Source organism: Pseudopodoces humilis, chromosome 7 (genome assembly GCF_049639895.1).
Source record: "Pseudopodoces humilis isolate 2021_Gansu_Grassland_sample_001 chromosome 7, ASM4963989v1, whole genome shotgun sequence".
In the NCBI taxonomy this organism is placed as follows: domain Eukaryota; kingdom Metazoa; phylum Chordata; class Aves; order Passeriformes; family Paridae; genus Pseudopodoces; species Pseudopodoces humilis.
Genome location: NC_142206.1, coordinates 56,314,349 through 56,333,820, shown reverse-complemented (window position 1 = coordinate 56,333,820; position 19,472 = coordinate 56,314,349). Strand labels below are relative to the sequence as shown.

Below are 19,472 nucleotides of genomic sequence, written 5' to 3'. Positions count from 1 at the left end.
TCTGGCTTAAATTTTGTTCTGCCATTCGGCACAGTGTTCTCATTCTCACACATCAAAAGCAGAGTTTGAGCTGTATGTTCTGAACAGACTGCAGAGACTTGTATTGCTTGGATAAAACTATCATTCCTGGTATTAACAATTTTGTTCATACTAAATTAGAATTATTAGATTTTCTGTTGTCTGAAATTGCTGCAATATATGGAAGAATATTAGACATGTAAAAGGGTGAATATCAGCTCTTCCTCAGGCAAGACTTACCCTGCAGTGGGCAGTAGGGTTGCCTTAACCCACACGACAGCTGTAGACCATAAAGCTGGGAATCAGAGGCTCCTTTTTCAATCAAGCTCCCATCAGGGCACAGCCTGCCCAACTTCTGCCAGTGAAAAGGGAACCCTGCTATCCAGGTGCTTTATATCAGTACCTTGAGTCTTTTAATGCTTTTTGACAGGAGTGTTATTTTGTTGCCCATAGCCTGTCTTCATTTGAGCTGCTCTTCTAATTGCAGTGTTCTTTTTCCAAATGTTAGATCACAGCAAAGATGAACATGTTGCCTCGAGGCACATTCTCAGGTGCAGGAACCCCAACTGTGGAAGAGCTGAAAACTTACACTGTCCAGCTGGGAGACCTGAGCCAGGAAGCAAATGTGGTGCATGCACAGGTAAAAATGGCATGTCCTAAGCATTGCAAAAAACCCCAGGGGTTCTAGACACAAGACACTGTTTGGACACTGGGAAACAGCCAGTAATCATATTATTGCAAATGGCATTCACTGTAGTGAGCTTTTGTGTTGGGTATGGACTGTAATGTAGAAATAGGCTGAGGACTTTAACAGGAAACATTCCAAGTTTCCACTACGATACTTCTAGCTAAATCCAAAAGTTTGCTAGTGTGGGTAAAAATCCTCAAACTGTATAAAGCAAGGAGCCTGTGAATGATTTCAGTAAATCTGCAGGATTGGAGCTGATAAGACAAACTTCTTGTGCTCATGCCTGAAATAGGAGGCATGTAAGAGCACAGCCACTGTCCAGTACGTAAAGGGTCATTGTCTCAGCTTTGGCCCCTACAGCTCTGAATGTTGCATGCATATATCCAGGTCTGCCCCTCAGTATTTCATTAATTCCATTTTAGTATTGGCTGAGCAATACTAACTTATTAGTATAACTAACCTTATATGAGTGAATGAATCTTAGCCATGCCTTGGATGAAAGTACTGAAAACTGGCTTGCATTTACCCAGGATAATGTGGCAGAGGAAGTCTCTTCCAATTTGGACAGAAAGTTGTTTGAGTTACTTCTGGCAATCAGTCGGTGTTTGAATAACATGGAGGAGATGCTGAACACCTCCGTGCTCTCCACTGAAGAGGCAGCTGTGCAGCAGGCTCTCTATGAGGTAACTGCCCCAGATCCTCCAGGCAAGGAGAAACCCCAGTGGATTTCTGTTACAGCAGAATATATATGGCCATATATTTCCTCTCTGTTCTGCTGGCATTTTTCAGGAATAATGCTGCCAAACTATTTTGTATTGCACAGATTTGGGCCTGTTGCTTTTAACAATTACCGGTTGGAGCCCTGCTGCCTCTTACAGGGAAGAGTCCTTGCATACACCATTTTCACTCATATGGTTTTTCTTTCAACCCTTTAGACTCTGTCTGTGGAGATGCAAAAACTTCATGCTGATCTGAGTGATAAAAAGGATGATCTTCTGAAGTCCATCAGCTGCGCTGGTGGGAGCACAGATGTGTTCTGCGAGTGCTTTAACAACTTGCAGGCGCGGCTGGAACAAACTCAAGCTGCCACTGCCTCAAGGAGCAGCTCCATGAAAGCTGGACTGGATCATAATAGCAATTACCTGGTACTCCACTGCCAAATGCACACCTTGTTTTTCACAGTACCTGTTAGGCTTGTCAGTGTTAATGCGTTTGGGTTACAGATGAGCAACCTCTAATGGGCTTTCTTTTTTCACTACTTAAGAACTTGTCTTGGCCTCTCAAGAAGCAGATTAATTTTGCTGTTTGCAGTGCTGCAGAGGCCTGGATCACAGTAGAAAATTTGCATGCAGAAAGTGTGGAAGTGACCTGGCATCCCATGCAGGCTGAGCTGCAGGCTAAAGCAAGTTTCTGTGTGTAGGGACTAGGCCAAGGATGGTTTCATATATTCTTTCATATATTCTTTCATCTGCTGTGTCCTCAGGAAAGGCAGACTTCCTCCCTTGTGCTGCCATGTCTGACACTAGGCTATTTTTGCTAATGTATTGGAGGTTGATTTGACCCCACTGCATTTACTGTTCCTTTAGATTTTGTGCCACAGAAGCAGAAGCCACAGTTTCACAAATTTTCCTTCTTTTGTTCTTTATTGGAAAAGCAGATTGTGAGAAGCTTTTCTTTAGGTTCTTGTGATGGGCTACATCTTCTATTGCTGGAAAATATTCAGATCAGGTGTTTAGTCAGAACTAAGGAAGCAAGAGTCTGGTCTTTGAAATACGGTTTGCAATGTCCAGCAAAACGCCAGTGTGCTCATCATCTGCAAGTAATCCTGGCCTTTCACTGCTGAATAATAAAGCAGCTCCTTTGAAGAACACTGGGATGTTGTCTCCAAACAGCCACAGAACTAGTCTTGCAATGTTTACTTATGCAGAATCCATAGAGCTCCATCAGTCCCCAGTAATGGGCTCATTTTCCTATTTTCAGAAGAAAATAATTTGATTCTCTTACCAGTTTCCCAGATTTTTACAGTCACAGAGGATCATTGTGACAGAGTAATCTGCTTCTTATGCACTACCCAGACTCAGAATTTCCTTTGTCCAATTACTGCTTTAAGCCCATAATGCATGTGCTTTATTTTGGTGTTGGTTGTTTCTTTCTTTCTTTATTTCTTGTTTGTTTTTTGGTTTTTTTTTTACTTAAGGAGGTAATAATTTTGTTTGCTGTGCAGTTTTTTCTGGTCATTACTATACTACTGTCATATGATATATTTCTGATGTTTGTTTCTTTTGCAGAATCAAACCAGGCTACTCTATGATCAGTTAACTGAGAAAAAAGCTGCTCTGCAACAATGCTTGAATGAACTACGTGGACGTAATGTTTCTGAGCAGCTTCAGGTAATTTTATTTGAAGGAGAGTTTTTACAGCATTAGCTATTACTTCCAGTTTTCTGCAATTTGTGAAGTTTCATATTTTCTAAAGTTTGAGTCTAACTTAGGATTTTAAAATGAGAAAAGGAGAGAATGAGAGAGTTCAGTATTTGCTGTATTCACCACCACCCCTTTTCCTTTTTTTTTAACTACACCCCAATCCATACTTAGACCCAATTCCAGACATTTTAGTGGTTGGAGTGGAGGAACCAGTCTCTCCACAACCTCCCAGAGTAAATATACCCCATACTATGGCAGGGAAGAAAAAGAGCTATACATTATGCCTTTTCTTATGTCAAACTATCTTTTTTTTTTTTTTTTTTTTTTTTTTGTGGGAATAGGACTCTGGTATTTCTATCTTCTCATGCAGCATTTATGAGCACTTCATCATATGGAATTTGACCAGTTAAGCTATTTTCTTTGACCTTTATTGGGATTAGCAGAAAATTAAAAATTAACAGACTGCATATCCTCCTCAGAATGGCCATTGGCCATTTACCTGTTTATTACCAAAGCAGAGGAGGGTATTCTGAAGCTGGTTTGTTACAGACTCATAACCTTGCTTACAGGCATAATTTTCTGCCAGACTGAGAGCTGTGTTCCTTGCTGAATTCCCTAGCAAGGACTGGCTATATTGTGTTAGGTAACCACTTTTGGGAAAGGAATGCCAGAAGTACATAGCTTTCCTTCCTTCCGAAGGATCCTGTCTCAGTCCTTGAGTACTTCTGATTCATAAGAAAAAACTGTTTTCTGACTCCATGATTAATTTTCATGGCTGCACTTGAATTAGTAAATGGAAAGGCATGTTGAATGTTGACCTGAGACACAAGACCTGAATTCCCTTCTTGGCTGTGCTGTGTGAACACAGTAAGTTATGCCATGTTTTGTCCATTTAGTTTATTAGCTCATTGGATTTTGTGAAGTGCTGGCACAGGAGGGATCCAGTCACTGGATTTACTGCACTACCAGTGATAATGGAAAGTTTATTGGAATGGAACTCTTCCTAATAATTAATTTTGTCCTTCATCCAGAAAATTGGTGCCTGTACTGTGGAGCTGCAAAACTTTGAAAACCAAGTAGCAAAACTGAGAGGCCATGGAGAAAGATTGCAGTTACCTATCACCTTAATCCAGGAAGCTTATAAATTAGAGGTAAGAGCACAGTACCAATTTACTCAGGTGGTTTGATTCTTCTAAGCAATTCACTTGCAGCATCAAAAGGCTGATGGTTATTTCATATTCTGTGGCTTTGTGGGATTCATTTCTGTCCTTCATGAATTGGTACGCTGTGTTTGCATTGTAGGATGTTCTGGATGACATGTGGGGGATTCTGAAAGCAAAGTATGTGGAGCTGAACTCCCCTTCCATCAGTGAAAGCCAGTATGAGGACTTGCTTCGTGGGTTTGCAGAGCTGGTAGCTATTGGAAGAGAGAAGATGGCACAAGATCCAAAGCACCTAACAAAAAGCAGAGCAGCTCTGCAGTCTCACCTGAAAAATCACAAGGTATGAGTTGTTCATCTCAGCACTGCTCAGGTCAGCATAGCAAGGAGCACAGTTTTCTGTGACTGGTTTTTCTCCAGTGTAGTAGGGGAGAGTGGCTGGCTCATAGCAAAGGGGAGGGACTGGTGTATGTGCAGAAAACAAACACAAATTTCTCAGTAGACCAAAACAGTGCCACTTTTGGTGATAAATTGCTGTTTCTGCTTACCTCAGAACACCTTGCTGTGTAAGGAAAGCACGTCTTTCTTAAGTTACCCAAAGGATTATTGTGTCCTGCCTACTACTTAAGCCTTAGAACTCCTGCTGTGGGAGTGTGATCTCTCTTAAAAAGCCAGGTTTAGCTTGGGTTTTTTTCCAGGATTTTTTCTGCAACCTCATGACACGCATGGCTTACATGGAAGCGTTTTCCAAGAGAGTGAGTCCTTCTGTCCTGCAAAAGAGAGAGGAATTCTGGAGAGAGCTGGTGAATGAAGTCAAATTGCTGGAGAAGAAGGCCTGCCAGTATGGTATACACTTAGAGAGCCTGCTGAAGGTAATAAATCAAAAGACACCCAAGAGTAAAGCCTGGAGGGAAGGAGAAAAGTTGCATCTGGGGCAGCTCTTGTCCTTCCAGTGACTTGGGCCAGTAGTTGTCCTTTCCTGTTTCCACTGGACAGCAACAATCTATTTCTTACTTATCCTATGTGTGTCAGTAAACCAGCTTTCTTCTTGAAAATCTCTGGAAGTGGACATTTCAAAACATCACACTTTATAACTTCTTGCTGTAATTTCTGAGTGTCTGGACTGACAGAAGAGCCTTTTAAGGAAGAAAAATACCAGCACCCCTTTAAAACTTAAAAAATGTAACAAATAATCTCAGAACATCCCTAGAGAATAAATGTTGCATACACCACTTTAAAATAAGAATCCCTAAAGATTCTGGAGAATGCATAATTAATTAATCTGTGGTGAAGTCATGTCTCACTTGGATATTTACATATTGTTCACTTACTTTTGTGTTATGTTTCATTAAAGCAAGAGCTGCTGATCCTAGAGAAGGCATTAAGGCCTGAGTCTGGTGTATTAAAGTGCAAATGGATGTGTTAACAATTCAATGTATTTTTTAGGATTGGATGGTATTTGATGAGGAATGCCTAGTTTTCAATAAGGAGTTAGAAGCACTTGCCTCTGCGTTGCCTTCTGTCAGTTTGGTTGAAGAAACTGAAGAAAGATTATTGGAAAGGATTGCACTTCTAGAGGTATTTATGTGTTTGTCGCTACTTTTCTTTATGGAACAGTAGAACTAGCAAAAAATATTAGTATATGAGGAGGTGATTTGCACAGCACAGCTTCCTTTGTCTCCTCAGCTGTGTGTGGATGCAAGCTCAAAACTGACTTTCAAAAGTAGGAGAAGATTGGACTCCTAATTCCAGTCAGGAGCTACAAGTCCATTTAAGTGGGAGTAATGATTATAACTACTTTATAACTCAATATTCAAAGGAGAGTATTTGGGATCAGATAGATGTGCAGGCTCCATGGATCCCAAGGACAGCAAGAGCCTTGGAGTGAGCATAGTGCCACTTCCCTGTAATTCAGAAATTATTTTCATGCCACAATGTAAAACCTATGGAAAAGGAGAATCAACCTAGAGCTTTCAAATATCTGAAAATACCAAATATTTGAACTCTTATGGCAGCTCTGGTTGCAGCTGCATCTCTAATGGAAGAGCTACATCTTTATTTACAACCTCAGCTGCAGCTGGAAATATTTTATCCACGTTTTAAACACAATTAAATATAAGGATATGAAAGCAGCATTTATGGTTGTTTTATAAAATTAAGAAGAAAGGTTTTCAGTAATCTTAGTGATGTATTTTCAGAGAGTGCTTGCCATACCTCACAGGTCTGACCTTTCTCAGTCTTCAGAGGACACTCTCTGTTAGAAATTTTTGAATTATTAAGTGTTTAATAAAAGCAAATTAATGAGTGATTAATGAATGTTTCATAAAGGAAAAAAAGTACTATAATGATTTAATCTGGTTGACTGCAGGAAAGACATCACTGGATATTCCCAGGAAAATGTGAGCTACAGTAAAGCCTTTGTAATAAATCAACAGTAGATGTTTGCAGTCATAGTGGCCCTCTGGTGCTTTTGGTACCTATTGCACTGAGACAAGAGACATGCAAAATTTGCACAGCTACTGATGTGAAGTTGCCTGCTTTTCCTTGGCTTTTTGAGTTCTTAACTAGCTCTTCACTCCTAAGTCTTTATTTGTGTTTAAAGACTTCAGAAACAAAGTCATAAAGCTTTAGAAGATGTTTGGTGCAGGGTGAAACTGGAGCTTTAGAGTTTCAAAAACAGAGCAGAATAGATTTCTCTAGGACTTAATTTCTGCAAGAGAAATAACCCCTGACCTTTGTTTTTTACTTAATGACTTCACTGTCCACTCTTCATTTCTCCCCGCCACCATTATTCAATAATTATCCCAGCAGTTTCCTTCAAAAAAGTAACTATTTTTTTCAAAATGGTATAGAGCCTGAAGGAGGAACAATAACTTTCAAGAGCATGGGAAGGCAATAATTTTTTGGTGGGTGCAGTCGTGTATTTGGACAGTGCAGCCAGATCTGACAGTGTTTGTCCATTGCCTGACATCTTCGGGTGTCAGAAAAGCCCATTAAATCATAACACAGTCAGTCTGTGTTATGTTACCCAAAGGAAACAAACAAACAAACAAAAAATTAACAAACTCACAAAAACCTGTGTCCCTTTTTCATGTTATGAATTACAGATTGCTGTCATTCGGAAAATAAAATACATTACAGAGGAAATGTGAGATTAAGAAGTTAGAACATGTGATATGTGTTTTTCTAGTTGTGTTTTCTGTCTTTAAAATGTTACTGTTTTGCAAACTTCCTTTATTCTGACAGAAAATCAAAAGTAGTGTTGATGAAAAGCATGCCAAGCTGTACCAGATGGTGAAAGAAGGGAAGAAATTGCTGACTGCTGTGAGCTGCCCAGAAATAAGAAGCCAGATTGGGAAACTGGAAGAGCAGTGGCTGTCTTTAACCAAAAAAGTTGGCCATGAGCTACACCGACTTCAAACATTACTGAAACTCCTGGTCAGGTGGGTCTAACACAGAAAAAAAAATTTTGAAGTTTCAGCTAGACATTAGTTTGTAGTGTTTTTTATAGATGACAGCTGAAGCCATGCTTCTGCAGGGTTATGCAGCAGCAGAGTTGCCAGAACAGCACGTGCCTTCTCACAGGGAAGACAAGAGGGTTCAGAAATGTATCCCAGCCTCAGCTAGATGTTTTTGTGTTTTGTTTCCTCCTGTAGCTACAACAGAGACTCAGAGGAATTGATTAAATGGTTGGATTCTGCTCAGCAGAGAATGAATTTTTGGAAGGAGCAGTCTCTCAATGTGTCACAAGATCTTGCCACCATCAGGGACAACATCAGCAGCTTGTTTGTAAGTCATTTCTGCCAGGTTTAGATAACACATTGTGAATTCTGGTGAAAATGACCCTTTTGAGAGGTCTTTTTGTGTTTGCCATGGCCTTGAGCCACCCACATAATACGGCACTGAATAGCTGTGTGCCCCAAAGCCACTTAACAACTGAACCTGGAGTGTGGGCTCAGGGTACAGGAGTGGAGGTGTCAGCCAAAGTCAGGAAAGAGAAACACTGAATTGCTTTTCATATCTTTCCCTGCTCCCCTTGGATGGTTAGCCAGGAGGTTCCCAGTGTGAAGCCAGACAGAAGGAATAGTGCACAGAAGGAAAGCAAAGCATCATGAAGGTTTGACTGGTAGATGTGAGTTGGGCAGAGGTATGAGGACTGGGATTGCTCCCTGGACCTCTGTGTGAAGTGGGGTCAGGATATTCCCAGTCTCTGTGGGTGCAAAAGGTGGCATTCAGCACTGTATATCAAGGTGGGCAAAAGAATACTTTATCTGCTAATACATATTGAGCTTAGGTTTTCTGAATTTTACCATCTTGATAAAATCTGTTCGTTGAGGCATTTTATCCTGTGAAAATATGGCTTGTCTTCATTTCAACATGTATATAAATATTTTCCCACTCTTAAATTTCTCCCATGCACCTAAGACATTTTCTAAGGAGGTTGATGAAAAATCTTCCCTGAAGTCATCAGTGGTGAGCACTGCCAGCCAGCTCCTCCACGTGAAGCAAGCTGATACTGCAGCACTTAGGTCATCTTTGGCAAAGTTTGAGCAAAAATGGGGAGAACTGATTACACAGCTCCCAGCCATCCAAGAAAAGCTTCACCAGGTGAGTGAGAAACTGCTGCCATCTTTCAGTTCAAGCTAAATAATTATGTTAAAATGCTGCTGCCGGGATTCAGTTGCCTTTTTCCAAATTAGCTGTGCCAAGCTTTCAGAATAACCCCAATATTGTACTGCAGTTTAGATATTGCCGTATTCTTCCTGGCTTACATATATTTCTTATCTCTACAGTTTTACATGAAAGTCTGTTACTTAAAATTAGAAATAATTTTATTTCAGATTCATGAATTCTAGAATTGAAGTCATTTGCCCCTCTGGACCACAGGGCTCACTTTCAAGTTCATGCCCCAATAATGCGATTATAGTGCCTGAGCCTTTCTAAAAATAGAAATGTCATTTTCCTTGGTATTTCTAAAAAGTAGAGTGTAAAGGATTCATTGTATGCTTTACCTCAGCTTCAGATGGAAAAGCTTTCATCACGAGAAGCTATTGCTGAACTAATGGCCTGGCTGGACCATGTGGAACAACAGCAGGAACATGAGGAGCCAATAAATTCACAACACTGTGCTGCCCAAGTCAAGACCCTCCTTCAGAAGTACAAGGTAAATGGGAGGCTGTAAGCCCAGGCCTGCTGTAAAAAGGATGGAAGCAGCCTACAGGCACTGTCATATCCTTTCCCTTGCTCTCAAGAGGGCTCCTCAGTCTGAAACATGTCGTAACATCCTCCTTTATAAAACCTTTATGCTTCCATAACACACAAACCACTGCCTGTTCTGCAATACAGCTACTGCCTGCTGGGCTGTAATCTCCTTTTCTCCTGCTGTTTCATCTGTCTCATTTGTTCTCTCTCTTGCATTTAGATTATAAAATGTGAAGAGCATCAAATCTTTCCTTCCTTAGGAAGACAGACTCTGTGTTTATTTCAGAGGCTGTGTTCTAGTCTGTCTTTTTAACAAGGAATACCTCCTAATGGAGCTCCATAACCTGAATCCGTTTAACTAGAGAACAGGGGGTTTGAATATTATGTGTCATCAAAAGAAATAACCTGCTAGGAAAGAGGGACAAGATGAACATCCCTGCAGAGAGAGAGAGGCTGCAGCAGTCTCGGCACTGTTCAGATGTCTGAGCACAAGTGGCAGAGGCTGATTTCTTCAGTCACAGGAAGGATTCAAGCTGTGTACTCCAGAGATGCCAGGGAGCCCAGCCTCAGGGCATGAATCCCCACAGAGAGGTATTTTGCTCTGCCCTTGCTCAGGGCTCAGAAAGGCTGACAGTTCTCAGTCTTCAGCTGCAGCTTGCAGGCACTTGGTGCTGCATATAAGCCAAGTTCCAATGCAAACATTTCATTCCAAGTGCCTTGGTAGAGCACATACATTTGGTCTGTACTCACCATTTTGGTCTGTATCAGTTGGATTTGGAAGCTGGGACATGTAGGTGAGGTGCTGTTCATAACACTGGATATTTAGAGCTGGGTTTGTAGGTGTATCTTTTGCACTTGTCAGCAAGGTGGGGTTGTGTGTGCTGAGAAGAAAACTGGGATGAGGGTCACAAATTCCTAGAGGGAAGCGGCTGTGGCTTTAGTACCTCTGCTGTGGTATTCCCTGCTGACTGTTCAGGGCACTACTAGATAAATATGGAGCCCTTTCCTAATCTCTTCTAATACTCTCTGAAATAAAAAGACATTCCTTAATGTTTTCATTTTTCATGTAGTTTCTCACTTATCTCTCTGTGCAAGAGATGCTGATGTTAGAGGCTCCCAGATATTCTGATATTCTATTCTGATACCAGATATTTTGTTAAAAGGAGTAGAAGCTCTTGTTGCATTTGCCTGTGAGTTGCAGGAGTGTGGGAAAGCCTTGGTCTTAGCCTAATCTGGGCCCAGTGTGATGGTTTTGTCCAATGCATTAAGTACAGGATCTGGTTCCCCTGGGTTTTATTCCCGGCTCCATCACTAGTCTGTTTTTTACCTTGAACTACCCACATAATGATAGAGATTTTCTGCAGACATTTCATGAATGGAAACAGCTACAGAAATACAGAATGGAAAAATTTGAGAATTATTCCTACAGACAAGTTCTCTTTCAGAAAAATATTTTTGGTCCTAATTCAAACAAAGCTGTCAATGTCCCATTGCCGCACCTTGAAGCATCATTGGAACCAATCAGATTAAAACTGCGAAACTGATGTTTACATTTTTGTTCTTTCCCTCTTCTCCCCTGCAGGAGTACATGATGGAAATGAACTTTAAGCAGTGGATGGTAGACTTTGTTAACCAGTCCCTGCTGCAGATGAGCACCTGTGACGTGGAGAGCAAGCGCTACGAAAGGACAGAGTTTGCTGAGTGCCTGGGCGAGATGAACCTGCGGTGGCACCGCCTGCAGGCGTCCCTCAACAGAAAGGTTGGATTGAGTCCCCATGGCTTTCTCTCTTAGAGCTCTGATTTTTCCTGTGCCACTGCCCTGTATTAGGGATATATTAAGCTACCAGCAGTTTTCCTGTTGTAGCAGTAGGATTTGTGAAAACAGCGGTTATTAAGTAAGTAGTGTTGACAGCCACGTTCGGATGGAGCCTCTTGGACAAGGCACAGCAGGGATCAGTTCCCAGCCCTGCTCCAGCCCTCCTGGGTCACTGGAAATGGGTTACTCTATGTCAGTGCCCTCCTCCTGCAGTAGTTGAATATTCTTCCCTAATGGAGTGCTTTGAAGGACAGCAGCTGATAGTCTACAAGCAGAATTTTCCTATCAGCACATAATCTTGCTTCTCTGGAGAAAATCTGTTTCAGGCAATGCCTCAGAATTATTCTGTTCTGATGAGGCTAGAAATAATCCATGCATCCAGAATTAGATGCTGCTGCTTATGTGCCCCAATACCCAGAAAAGCTGATTGTGACTCATGATATGGAAAGGACATGGGGAATCTTAGAATCCCAAAATGCAACCATGAGGCTGCTGGAATGAATCTCTCTACCAACACATTTCTCTTTCATCTTTGTGTCTCAATTTACACAGCTTTGGGAGAAGCTGCCCTTTCTGAATCCAGATTCAAAGACTTCTGGTCAGATGGAAAATTGCCAATATTTTTTAGTTCAGGAAGTCTTCCAGAAACATTTTTAAGTAGAAATTTCACTTCCCATACAATTGAAAATTTCCATGATGCAATTTCAGTTTTGTTGGGGAAAAGGTTATCTTTTCTAACCATATTTATGAAATTCCATTCTAGGATCTAATGGATCCTCAGGGCCAATACTGAAAACAGGAAACTTGAGGTCCCTTTCTTGTTGTTGGTGGGTTTTAGTGAGAATGAGATTTTCAGACTCCCATATGAATGAATGTGTCCACATAGCCCAGGGTCTCCCAACTTGTCAGGTCTCCCAGCTCCAGAGCACAAACTGACTTGTTTCTTCCAAAGGCAAAGGTTGGATCCTAAAGAACCTGCAAAATCTTTGAGGTTTTCCTTTCAAAATATTTCTCTAAAGAGTATTTTCAGTATAAATTTCATAATCTCAAATTTTGTCATGGAAGGTAAAGCCCTGTTTCTGCCCACCTGTAGGTTTAAATGAGTTAAAACAGTTCTGTAACTTTCAGATCCAAGACCTGGAACACATTTTGGAGGATATTACTGAGAATGAGAACAAAGCCCAGACTCTGTACAACTGGCTGGAAGCTCAGAGTGATCGACTGAGATCCTTACAGACCCCAGCAAGTCTGATCTCTGCACAGAACACCTTAGATGATTGCAAGGTAAAGCATGACATGAGTGATATGAAAAAATAATGTAAAAGCCCTATTTAGCACACTTTGCTGAAGGAACTGCACAGATTTTAACAGGAAGAAATATAAAGGAAGTTGCTGTTTCCCAGAAGAATTCTCCAATGTCATTTTAATTAAATCATATTGCATTCAGGTGATAAAGAGCCAGAGCCACTTTCAATGTGAGTGGCTATTCTGTGATTTTTTTTCCACCAATTGAAGATGCATCTGCTGTTGCTTCATGGTATTTGGAGTGCTGTGCAGCAATACTGTATTCTGAGATACTTCCAATAGAAGTAGTTCTCAGTTCAGCACACCCATGGAAGTTATAAATTCCATTAGTTTGAAGAGCTCTGTGATGGAAGTGTCGTGGAAACTACTCAGTCCCATTTGGAAAAATAGAAACCCTCTCTACATCTGCCCTAGATTGTAGTGTAGTCTCTCTGCAGCAGCCTCAAGGATCTGGGTGTCCTTTGTTATGTTTTTCTAGGCATCAGATCCCTCAAAATTAATACAGGAGGCAGCCAGCTAATAATTGGTTCCTGTTACTCTGACAGTCTCCTGTTTTCATTCAGTACAGTGTTCCCTCTCTATTTCTTAACATGGAATATTTGTTCTTTCATTGCCATGGTTACATCTCTCTCGTAGTAGGCTGCTTTTATTGTCTGGAGTGCTCTGTTACACACTGAGTTACTTGCATCTCTGAAATGTGTGGAGGGGCCAGAATGGAAGAAGGGCACAAGGGTAGCTTTGACTAAACACTCACCTGCTCAGAGCAACACACAGTGCTAGGATACAGGTGGCTAAAATGTTTCATTGAAATTCATTTGGTCAATAAAAATAAGATCCAAATTTAAAAATGTTTTGGGGATGGTCAGTGAGAGGTGAAAAACAGTCATGGCTTTAAGTGTAGCATTATAGGGAAATGCTGTGGCCCACTGTGGGTATGGATAGGTCCTCACATTGCGGAGAACTCCCTGCTGAGCTTTCCCCAGCATGTCAAGATTCTTAAAATCTTGCTAGCTGTGCCAGAGAAGTTCTTCTCCCAGATATCTCCATTCATTGGAGATTTTTCTCACTTAATTTCACTGGAGTTGATTTCACTGGAATTTCTGCCATGGGAGTCTCTCTGAGTAAAGGGACAAACTGAAAATAACTTTCCACAAGTTGTTAGGATGTCAGGGATTCACCCATTGCAAAACCAGTTCCTGTCTTACCTTTGCATAACTGAAGAACTGCAAAAAATTGGTTTTAAAGAAGGAGTGTTTATCTAAGCTACTCACACAGAATTTTTTTTTCTATGGTCTCATTAAAAGATCTTACTTATCTTTTTTATTCCCATTTTTTAGGAGCTAGAAAATCAACTCACAGCTAAATCTAAAGCTCTTGATGAGCTTAAACAAAGTTTGGCTTCGAATGGTAGTCCAGAACAAGCCCCAGAAGCTCAGTCTCTCAGGATAGCTGAGCTGTGTGAAATGAAGGACAGCATTGTAAACCAGGTAAAAGCCTTGCTTGTGTTCAGGTTTCCTCCACTGCATTTTCTGATCACCAGTGTGGTGATCAGAATCAATCTTCATAGGATGGCAGGAGCTGGTACAAAAAAGATGAAATGTGTTCAAGGAATTTGAATACTCTTCGCCTTCCTAAGAATTTAGTTTTAAGTCGTTACTGTAAAGTAAATTAATGTATTTCCGAAGTTGAGAGAGAAAAATTTGTCTGATATTGAAGCAGTTTGAGTACAAAGGGAGGAGGAACAGATCTCCATCTGCAGTTTAAGAAAATAAAGAAAGAGCACTGCTACTTTTATGTCAATCTGAAAATGAAAACCTTTAACTCTCTTACTTGATCTCTTTCATACCCTGCTCTTTCTCCCCTGTAGTGCAATTGGTGGAAGCTGCCTACTCTGGCCCTGTTCTCACTGCAGCTTTTCCACCTCCCAGTTACTCTTTCATCCACGCACCAGGGTGGCTTCTGCCATCCTCAAATCCTTTGTCGTTTCCAGTTGCTCCAAGGAGAGTCTGCCAGATTGGTTTCCCATGCAAACTGACTCCCCAGCAGTTTATATTTATAGTCATAATATCATTATAATTGGATCTGATGTTTTTTTTATGTGGATGTAATTGATAGGTTCAGGAGAGATAATAATGAGTACATTTATAGATTGAAATTGTGATAATAAATAACCATGTGCTGTAGAGAATTATACATGATGGAGTGGTTGTGTTTCTAGTTAAGATCGCTTTACCATTTTTATTATGAATTTCTTGCCTTTTTTCCTCAGAACTTTGTGAAACCTGAACCCTTTTGCTTGAACTCTTCCACATGAGGTGTCAATCCAGTATTGCTGCTTCTTGGTTTAGGTTTCAGCAGAAGGGATGTGATTGTTTGTTACCAAGAAAGCAGGGAAATTTATGTCTATGTACATGATGAAAGTTTTTCCTTCTGGTGTATAGCTGGGGATAGAAGTTGGCAGGATTGACAGCCTAGTGCTTTTTTTCTTCATGCAGTCATCATGGGTCATGTTAATTTTAGGAATTTTATGACTTAACTACCGAACTTGCAAACTACAGGATGTTCTTGGAGCTGAGCTGTCTGTGTGTGCAGTGAAACAGCAAGGGCAGGTTCCTTCCCACGGGTGACTGCTCACATCAGAGCCAGGCAGAGATTTCTAATACAGGGCTAAGGAGATGTAATATCTTGATTAAACTGTCCATAGGTTGAGCTCAAGACCGTGAGTCTGTGGCTCAGATACATTTCACGGGAACTATGTCTTTCCATCTTCCTTGTGTGGGCAGTAATTAGCTACAGGCTACAAAAAGCAATTAGAGGTTCCTCCCACCTGTACCATGATTCAAAAGAGAATAAGGATGATTAATCCACCAGCCTGTGTGTGCCTGAAACTAGGATACTGGGATGAAATGATCTGTGCAGTCTATTTAGGGTGAACTACGGTGTGGACGTTTTTTTCATCTTCCATTGTGTGGCTGCATAGCCAGAACAGAAATCTGGCATCTGGCTTTTGTCAGGTCTCATGGAGACATGGTTGTCTGTCTGCCTGGTTTTCATGCTTTTCTCCAAGCATGACAGAAAATAGGTACTGAACTAGGTGAATGTTTTATCTAACCCAGGACATGCTTTATGTACTTCCCTGAAGCAGAAGGATTAAAAATAGCTGAAGGAGGACTGCATTTTTGTGTTTGCAGTGTCTAGGAGCCTGTGGCAAATGGAAGCCATGCCTGCCCCTTATAGATTAGACAACTGTAATAATGAAAGAGACAGAAAATAAAGGGGATATCCATCATTTAATTTTGCATGAAAATCCTGGACTTGCTAGCCCGTGATCCAGGTGGGCCTGCATTATTAGAGCACAATGGCATAAGAGGGGTGACAGCTCTCAGAGTATTGCAGTAGTGGCTTCTTCCAATTTCTGTTCAAATTGTACTTGAAAGGAAACTTGATCTCTGGATCAACCTATCTGCTTCCTAAGAAGATTAAGGCTTTCAACTTCCTCCCACTTCAGGCTGATTTTGGCAGAAGGGAATGAGTAGTTTATAATTTCAGTACTTCCTGGGTTGTTCTGGTAGAATAGCGCTACCTTGAACTCCAGTGAAATTTTAATTACCAGCAAATTCTTATTCTTCACTGTAGGTATGGTTTACTGCTTTTTTTGAAGTCTGCACAATTCCTTACCAAGTAGTAAAATACTTCAACTTGGCAAATAAATACGGATTGTCATGGATTGAGCACTGAGTTTAGATTTCTAAGTCAATTTAAAGGTGATTTATATGTCAGGACTACTCAAGAAATAATAACAAAAATGGTTTGTCTTCAGGTTGCACAGCTAAAGGCCTCAATGGAGTCAGTACTGGAGCAGTGGAGAGCATATGATGAAATTTATGCAGAAGTCAGCTTGATGACAACAAGGTATTTGTACTGCATAGACCAGTGCAAACCTTCCGGGGAAGAAACTTCATTGGAAGCTTTGAAAAAACAGGTCAAAACTCTCCAGGTAAAGTTGTCTTATTTCTGTACTTTCTTCTATGCCTTTAGGCAAACAAACTCCACTGAAAAAAAGACCAAAAACATTATCTGAACAACTTTTCTTTATTATATTAACACTGAAATTAGTGCAATATTGCTGGGTTTTTTTTATCTCCAGAGGCACTTGGACTTTTTATTTTATGTAGTGCATAAGTACAACTTGAGTGCAATTTAGGTACCAAGGTTTAAGAAAAAAGCTCAGAGTGCTCATGCTCCTTTGCACCTTGTATTGATGCTGAGCCTGGCATTTCTGCTTGCTCCAGCACCAGTCCAGCTGTTCTGTCACCCTCCAGAGAGCTGGAGTCTCCTGCACAGCCTCTGAAGAAGTCAGAATGCCAGACATAAATGCTCTGGATCCTCCTGCTGCTCTGCTTGGCTGTTACAGAGTCCAAGTGGAGCATCTGGAGTAGGCAGTTAGGCTGGCCCTGGGTCTGGGCATTTCACAGCTCTGGCTAAAATCCCCATTGCTGGCTTTAAATGAGTGTTGAAAGGCTGTGCAAGCACTCCCTGTTTTCCTGTAAATAAGGCCTGATTAGGGTTTTTTCTTGAGTTGTATCAGAAGTGGTGCAAGACAAACTGAGGCTGTGAATGCTGGGTATGGGACTCTTGGCAGTAAACCCTGCACAAGTGCTTTCCACCCTCACCTGGGCTCATATTATAAATAAAAGGAACTGGGCAGCTTCTCACCTCCCTTCAGTCACCCTTTTAACCTGTTTACTTTTAACCTGTAGCAGTCACAGATATGCTGTAATTGCCTGTATCAGGAGGGGGAACTTGCAGCTGAGGACAGGAGGTGTCAAGCCAACTTTACTGCCAGTAGAAACAGTGGCTTAAAATGAAAGCATTTTTGGTTTCTAGCAAAGTCCTTTATTCAGCTCAGGAGTGTGGGTTTGCTAAATGAGCTTTTTCTTTTACAGCCAATAAATTATCTCAGTTTTAAATAGGTCTCTTGAATTACTTTTTTTTTTTTTTTTAACTTCGACCATTTCACCTCTTTTAGCTTCCTAATTTCTAGGAACAGGTGTTATATTTTCTGCAAACATTTTAATCTGCCAAAGTATGGCATTATTGCTGCCCTAGCTCTACCAATCTATAGAGGAAGTTACACTTAGGTCATTTATCCCCCACAATTAATTGCAATAATCCATTTTGCAGGCTCTTCAAGATGAATCAGAGAACAGTGAAGAAAGTTGGGCCAAGCTCCAGGCTGCTGCCAGTAACCTGAAGAAGAGCTGCTCCCCCTCCTTTGCAGAGATTATTGACCAGAAGTGCACAGAGGCACACACTAGGTAAGCCTGCAAAATCAGACCCCAGTTGCTAGCATTTAAAACACCCAAGTTGTTGAGGCAGGACTCAAACATCTGTCAGATTTTCAAATCTATACCATCTCACCCATCTAAGGGCATCTGTGTGAGGAGTAGAATCACAGAATCATGGTAGGGTTTGGGTTGGAAGGGACTTTAAACATCATCCAGTTTCAGCCCCTCTGCCATGAAAAGGGATACATTCCACTAGACCAGGTTTCTCCAAGCCCCATCCATCCCTGAACACTTCCAGGGATGGGGAACTTGTACCTTTTACCTGCATGCTTTTCATGTGATGAGTCCCACAGCACAAAATGGATTTCAGGAACATGGGTGTGGATGCAAAGCAACTCTCCCACAGGAATCCTGTGCCAAATCGTATTCTGCAGGAGACCCTACTAGGAAACACTCTTAATATTTTGATATTTTGGCAGGTGGAACGCAGTAAATGAAGACATCACAGATCAGCTGCGGGCAGCACAGGCAGCTCTGCAGCTCTGGGAGCCCTTTGATGCTTTGTGCACTGAGACAGCAGCCAAGTTACAGCAGTACAGCCAGCAGTGCGCTCAGCTCTTGGATGCTCGTGTGCCTGAGGAGAACACAATAGAAACCCTGGAGCAGAGGATACAGGAGATGAAGGTACATTAATAAGTTTCTGCTGCCTGGTACAAACCAAGATTTATTTTTGAGAAACAAGGTAAAATAATGCCAACAATCCAGTCAGTGGAAAAGATAAAATCTGTGGGTTTCTTCCATGAACAAGCACCTTTGTATTTCCTTTAAGCACTTTGACCAGAGACCAAACTGAAGTTAGTGTATGGTAAGAAGAGAGCAGAAGGGAGTCATATTCCATCTCTGCCCCTTTCTGCTCTACACAAAAGACTAGGCCTGTGTTGGAAGAAATCACTGAAAGAAGAATTATTTACCTTATGAGGCATTGCTTGGGAGGAGGGATAATATCTACTAGAACAATAGGTGAGGGAAAAAAGAGCAGTTTTCCTGAGCACAGGATCATCCTGAGCTCTTCCACAGCCTGCAAATTGTTTTTAATTGAATTTGGTACTGTGTTTTGGTCTGGTGTGATGAGTTCACAGATTCCTGAGCTCATTAGATTATTCTAAATGCTTTTGACTTTAGGCAAATGAGATATCATGCTGAAAGCACACGGTGCGTTGGACTCTTTAGGCAGCAAAGCTTTCATTAGGTTCTGACATTTTTGGTTCCTTCAGACTGCAATAAAGAAATATAATAATCCTTATGTCAGGACAGAGCAGTGATTCATCAAGCTTTATGAATCTCTAGCCACAAAATGGAAGAAGTCCAGAGTATTCCATTTTGCATGTGGCTTTAAATAAGAAACTTTACATTAAAGGGAAGAGAACTCATGTATATCTTTCTTTGTCAGAAAAATTGATGGCAGCAAAGCCTAGACCAGAGTACTTTTACTTTCCTCTGATCTACTAATGGCTGTGACAGAAATTCACCAATATGTCAGCAAAAAGGAATTGCCTTTTCTGGAAATTTTTT

General features: G+C 41.1%; 1 protein-coding gene across 3 annotated transcripts in view; it reads left to right on the top strand.

Annotated features, from left to right (window-relative positions):
• The window catches only part of SYNE2 (spectrin repeat containing nuclear envelope protein 2), a 174,554-nt gene that overhangs the window by 108,783 nt on the left and 46,299 nt on the right, over positions 1-19,472 (top strand). For all 3 annotated transcript variants that reach the window (XM_088057691.1, XM_088057692.1, XM_014249769.2), the window contains 18 exons: positions 527-658; positions 1,237-1,389; positions 1,642-1,851; positions 2,995-3,096; positions 4,161-4,280; positions 4,432-4,632; positions 4,988-5,161; positions 5,736-5,867; positions 7,536-7,732; positions 7,946-8,078; positions 8,715-8,897; positions 9,307-9,453; positions 11,074-11,250; positions 12,436-12,591; positions 13,950-14,099; positions 16,433-16,609; positions 17,797-17,930; positions 18,380-18,584. In XM_088057691.1, coding sequence (XP_087913817.1) covers positions 527-658; positions 1,237-1,389; positions 1,642-1,851; positions 2,995-3,096; positions 4,161-4,280; positions 4,432-4,632; positions 4,988-5,161; positions 5,736-5,867; positions 7,536-7,732; positions 7,946-8,078; positions 8,715-8,897; positions 9,307-9,453; positions 11,074-11,250; positions 12,436-12,591; positions 13,950-14,099; positions 16,433-16,609; positions 17,797-17,930; positions 18,380-18,584 — 2,883 coding nt within the window. The remainder of the gene's footprint in view (positions 1-526; positions 659-1,236; positions 1,390-1,641; positions 1,852-2,994; positions 3,097-4,160; positions 4,281-4,431; positions 4,633-4,987; positions 5,162-5,735; positions 5,868-7,535; positions 7,733-7,945; positions 8,079-8,714; positions 8,898-9,306; positions 9,454-11,073; positions 11,251-12,435; positions 12,592-13,949; positions 14,100-16,432; positions 16,610-17,796; positions 17,931-18,379; positions 18,585-19,472) is intronic.